Source organism: Symphodus melops (genome assembly GCF_947650265.1).
Source record: "Symphodus melops genome assembly, chromosome: 4".
Classification (NCBI taxonomy): domain Eukaryota; kingdom Metazoa; phylum Chordata; class Actinopteri; order Labriformes; family Labridae; genus Symphodus; species Symphodus melops.
The window spans coordinates 30,389,415-30,395,410 of NC_136694.1; the positions used below are offsets into that span (position 1 = coordinate 30,389,415).

The window sequence follows — 5,996 nt, forward strand, 5'->3', positions numbered from 1 at the left end:
TTTGCTGCCAGACGAGGGAGAGAGATGTCTGAAAGTGACGCTGACGAGCGCTTTGACTCCGCCTCTCGAGCTGAAAACCTTCTATGTGGCTCCAGAGGCGGCCTGGACTCAAGGCCGTTCAGCAGCAGAGGAGAGCGCCCGGCGAGCGCCCTGATGGAGTCTAAACTGATCAAACATTGATAAACGCTGATAAAAACCTGGAATATGAACTGACTCCAAAGACACTGCGAGGGAAACGAGCTCGCCTGCGTCTGATGGGTTAAAACAACAGGAGGGACGATAAGAAAGCAGAAAGCTGGCAGGAAGTTTTTCCTCATTTGTCTCCTCTTGTGAGAACATTCGGTTCCTGCAGCAGCACAAAGAAATATGAACTCAATTAGTCTCCCTGAGCAGCAGCAGCAGCAGCAGCGCCTGTTCCCTCTCCATACTTCACATTCATTTTTCTAAATCTGATTAATGGCGAGCTCGGAATGAACAGGAGCAAGACGACAGACTAGAAACACACAGGTTGCTTCCTCGCGCCGGCTCGTCTCAGCGCTCGCCGCTCGTTTTTGTGCTTCAACCATCAATAACATCGACTAAGTTATTTATAGAAACTAATTATCAAACTGCTGCTGAAATGAAAACGAGTCAAAGACCGTTTGACGTCTCACTCATCAAACACTGCGGACTTTAAAAAGATAACCTTCATGCCACTTTTAAAGGACCAATCAGAGAGCTGCTCTCTTCCTCTGTGATCAATCAGCCAATCAGAGAGCTGCTCTCTTCCTGTGTGATCATGAAGGAAACCTGCTGTGTTGAAGCTTCTCTGACAACAATGCAGCAGCCAGTATGTCCTCCTTCTAACTTTAGATTCTGCTCCTGAATGCTCTGGATCTGATTGGACCAGAGAAGGTAGGCGGGGCTTTGAAGGCCGTTTTGGACGCCCCTGGGTTTGCCAGACATGAGAGCAGTTATCAGGTGAACAGGTGTTGCAGCGATGGAAGAGTTACAGACTGCTCCTTTAAAGCATAAATTATCCAGACAGCTTCAGGAATCAAAAGGAACAACCTGTTAGCTTATTAGCAGCCTGTTAGCTAAGCTAGCACACCGTCATTCAGTCTGAAATCCACGTTCAAACACACAGTCCAAGCCAGAACACATCAGACTTGTGTTTGCCGTTCGGACCCATCTCCTCTTCGCGGCACACTTTGTCTGTCTTGGGACGTTGAAGCGGCGTGGCGTTTAGGGAGCGGCGTGGCGTTTAGGGAGCGGCGTGGCGTTCAGGGAGCGGCGTGGCGTTCAGGGAGCGGCGTGGCGTTCAGGGAGCGGCGTAGGTGTCTGCATAATTATTCATGCAGGAGAGTCAGCTGTCAGTCAGTCTGTCACCATGAGCAGCGAAATGTGACGCCTGAGCTGCTGCTACATCACACATACATAAGGTTATGGTGTGTGTGTGTGTGTGTGTGTGTGTGTGTGTGTGTGTGTGTGTGTGTGTGTGTGTGTGTGTGTGTGTGAGAGAGTGTGTGTGTGAGTTTCGTGGGAGATTTGAGAACAGAACAGAAAAACAGGTGTGTCAGTGATGTGCTAGCTGTAGCACTGCTACACTTCCTCATTGTTAGCCAATCATATTGCTGCGTTCGTCTTCTCATCGCCTGGATGAAATAAAGATTTCTCTCTGATTCGTTCACTCGTCTCTGCTCGCTGAGCGCTCGCTTTACGTTTGCTTGTGGTTTTATACGGCACGCAAATCTGCCTCAGGAAGAGAGCGAGCGAGAGAGAGAGAGAGAGAGAGAGAGAGAGAGAGAGAGAGAGAGAGAGAGAGAGAGAGAGAGAGCGAGCGACGGGACAAAATGAGAGGGAACGCGATTAAAAGACAATTAAAGGTGGAAAGACGGAGTTAACCTGCAAACAGGATTTTAAAGTTGTGGAGTAAAAAGGAGGGCTGAGAGTGAGCGAGCGAGAGCGAGAGAGAGAGAGAGAGAGAGAGAGAGAGACAGTGAGTCACAACAGGAGAGAGAGAGAATTAACCTGCAATCAGGCCTCTCTTTAGCTGCAGTCAGCCACAATCAGCGGCCATATTAGCATTTAATTAGACTGAGAGCTACAAACCGCTCTGATTACCCCACACGCTGTGTGTGTGTGTGTGTGTGTGTGTGTGTGTGTGTGTGTGTGTGTGTGTGTGTGTGTGTGGAACACTTCCCGCTTCATTTGAGTGTTTTTGGTGTAAAATCATGAGTTGAGGTCGTCTCAGGTCGTGTGAGCTGCACGCCGCTATCAATGCAGGGTCACCGCTGTGCGTCCAATAGGAGGGGAGATCAGATCACAACATACGCTGCCTCACGTCCCTGAGCGTTCAGAGGGCGAGCGGGGAGAGAGAGAGAGAGAGAGCGTCTGTTTGTAAAGATGTCCGACACTTTAAGTGCTCGTTATAGAGCAGACTCTCCCACATCCTGTCCGAGGACTTCATGAAGCCACGCCCTCTTCTTCCTCGCTGCTCGTCTCCTCCTCCTCCTCGGTGGAAGGAAGCTGCGCCGCACAGCGCCGTGCACGCCATGAATGAATCATGGAAGTGAATCTGATCCATCCGAAGGTGAAAATGATGAATTAGAGGTCAGAGTTCAGACCGAACACATGAACATCCCATAATATGAGATGAAGCTGCTCCAGGAGGCTTTACACCGACGTCCAATCACTGCTCATGGATTTAATGGCGTCCACACATTTTAAAGTTTGAGTTTTTCCAGCAGGTTTGAAATGAACAAGCGAGAGGCTCCCGTCAGGCAGGGATTCAAACCAGCAACCTCCCGGCTGAGACAATGTGCAGCTGCTCTGCTGCGAGAACAGAAACACACGCAGAGAAGAAGCTCAGGTGCTTCCATCGCTGGTCACACACACACACACACACACACACACACACACACACACACACACACACACACACACACACACACACACACGCCACATTGGGAGGAGGAAGCTGTAAGTACGGAGGCCGCTCACCGTGCAGGAGCACAAAACTGAATAACTGTAAACAAGGATACAAAAAATAACCAGAATGCATTGCTCCAGAGAGCCCCCCCCCTCCCCCCCCCCCTCCCCAGTCTCCTTCCAAAGAGCACAACAAGTGGATGCAATCTGCATTGAAGAGACATGATGTCTTTGTCTGTGAGAACACAGTGACCCACTTGGAATGTGTTACATGCTCCTCTAAACGTATGAACACCTTTGTCATCTGTCGGCGCTGCACAGAAACACTCAAATGTTCCCGGCAGGATTAAAATCAGGCAGGAAATCAGGAGGAATCCCATGTAGCAATAAAAACAGAATTACATCATGTGCTTTCTTTATCCTGCAGACAATCTCATCAGTGGAGAGGGAGCCGAGCTCTCAGGTCTGCTCGGCGCTCGGCCTCCAACATGCAGAGACGCTGAGACGCTGAGACGCTGAGACGCTGAGACGCTGAGACGGCGTGCATGATGAAGTGTAAAGGTCGCTGCTGTTTTCCAAACAAGCAGGAGCTGTGATGAACGCCGGCGGGAGCAGAGAGCGCTCACACCTTCGTGCTGAACGTCACGTGTGAACACGAGCACACGAGTGTTTCTCCTGCAGACAGTGTGAGGGGGCGGGAACTCAGGAGTGACACCTGTCAATCATGGCTCTATGGATAGCACAGTGTGTGTGGACGGAGACATGAGCTAATCACACCTATTTGGTTTTTTGAAGCAGGCTGTAAACATGTTCATGTCTGCTGTAAAAACAGGCTGTTTGAATGGGTGTGTATGTGACTTCCTGTGCTGCTGCAGCCAGCCTCTAGTGGACACTCCAGGTACTGCAGCCAGCCTCTAGTGGACACTCCAGGTACTGCAGCCAGCCTCTAGTGGACACTCCAGGTACTGCAGCCAGCCTCTAGTGGACACTCCAGGTACTGCAGCCAGCCTCTAGTGGACACTCCAGGAACTGCAGCCAGCCTCTAGTGGACACTCCAGGTACTGCAGCCAGCCTCTAGTGGACACTCCAGGTACTGCAGCCAGCCTCTAGTGGACACTCCAGGTACTGCAGGATGTTACACTTCAGCATAAACTTCATTTTTCAACGCTGGAAGTTGCCGCTTGAGCTCAGCTTAAGAAATTACGAAACTTCAAAATAAAAGCCCTAACTTTTTTTTTTTAATTGTTGGCGAAATAAAGGAATTTCAAACCTGCTGTTTATTTAAAATGTTCAAATTAAAAAGTGATTTTAAAAAAAATGATATCTGTGTAATACTTTAAAAACATGTTTTAGTTTACAACGTCAACATTACAAACTATAACTTATAACTTTAAAGACAATAAAGCTCGTTTTGGATTTGTATTATCTCAATAAATCGTATTTATTCATGGATTGTCTTCAAGCTGGACAAAGATTTGAAAAAGGACAAACAGAGTGTGAACAGAGCTCGTGTGTCAGGTGACTCACTGAGCCCCGGCTCATTAACATAAACACACGGCGTGACGCGCCAACAGAAACACCCGTCCTCCAGCGGACAGCTGACAAACGGCGTGTGCATTCTGTGCCGTGTGCTACATCCAACTCCATCAATCTTTTAGCGTGTGTGTGTGTGTGTGTGTGTGTGTGTGTGTGTGTGTTACTCACCCCCATCGTCCTCGTCGAAGGAGTTCATGCAGGGGAAGTAGATGGCGAGGGCCTCAAAGGACGCCGACAGGCTGATGCGGCTCTGCGATCTCTCCATGTAGAGGCCCGCCGTCGGGCCCGGGTCGGCCGGCTTGGCCAGGCGCGGCTGGGCATTCTTCACGCGGAGTACGGCGCGCGGCGTCTTGGATGGCTGTCAGCTGCCCCCCACGGCAGATCCACCTCGAGAAGAGTCGAAAAACAAGAACCTCCCCCCCCCCAAGACGCCTCAAACTTCTCACTCTGCTCTTCTTACTTTGGAAGCTGGACTAAATCCACGCTCGGGTGCAGAATCATCCTCGACCAATGACGAGTCTTCCTCCCGCTGGCGCTCCTCTGATGATCAGACGGCGTCTTGGCTCGGATCTATCTGTGGCAGTGCAGAGCAGAGTTCAGCTCCTGTCTTCCTGTCATGTCTTCTCTAATGATCCCGTGTTCTCCTGCACACGCTCGTTAACATCCTCCTCGTCATCCTCGCCCGGCCGGCTGATCTTCTGATGGACTCGTCGTCGTCTGGGGAGAAGTCTTCTTCACCACGCAGCTACGAAAGCCGCTCCTGCTCTTTTTGTTTCGCAGCTAAAACTCCCTGAACTCTGCACTCCGCATGTCAATCCGACCCCCTCCTCCTGCTTGTGCATTCACCGCTCGGATGTCTGCTCTTCCTCAGATCCTGCTGGAGGGAGGAAGGAGGGAGGAGACGCTGCTGACCGAGTCTCTGCTGCTCAGCGTTGTCCTCTCCTCGTGCTTCCACATCACAGAGGCATCTCTTTCCCACAGGTACGCCGTCAGGTTGCGGGAGATTTCACGGATCCGGGTCAGCTGGGAGAGCATCAGCCGCAGCAACAGATGCAACCGGGGGGGGGGGCAATCTGTTGCTCCTGCTCTGACGTGCACGCTCTCACAGGCGACGCACTTCTCTAAATCTTCTTCTCACTGTTGTGTCTCCGTCCTGTGTCGCTCTGCCGCCGATGCTCTGCTGGCTGCCTGCTCCTGAGAGAACGAGGGCGAGCGAGAGAGGCGAGAGAGAGAGAGAGAGAGGCTGCTCTGTTTAACAGCTTGTGTCTGAGTGGACTCATTCACAGGCGAGCTGTATGGAGAGTGAGCGAGAGAGAGAGAGAGAGAGGGAGGGAGGGAGGGAGGGGGGAACAGAGGGGATGGAGAGCAGACTGTTGCTGGCAGCTGAACCAATCAGAGCGAGGATGAGGGAATATGGGTGTGGCTTTGGAGATGTGGAGGCAAAGCAGGGCAGGGCGAGTTCACAATGTGTGTTTCTGTTTCTTCATCTCATAATGTGGTTCGATATCGACGCCTGTGTCCGATCGTCAGGAGCCAATCACGACGCTGAA

General features: G+C 51.2%; 1 protein-coding gene across 1 annotated transcript in view; it reads right to left on the minus strand.

Moving 5' to 3' along the window:
* Nucleotides 1–5,509, minus strand: part of rims4 (regulating synaptic membrane exocytosis 4) — a 22,760-nt gene extending 17,251 nt beyond the window's left edge. Inside the window, exon 1 of the mRNA XM_079341698.1 lies at nt 4,615–5,509. Coding sequence (XP_079197824.1) covers nt 4,615–4,711 — 97 coding nt within the window. The 5' untranslated portion in view covers nt 4,712–5,509. The remainder of the gene's footprint in view (nt 1–4,614) is intronic.
* Between the last annotated feature and the right edge of the window lie 487 nt (nt 5,510–5,996).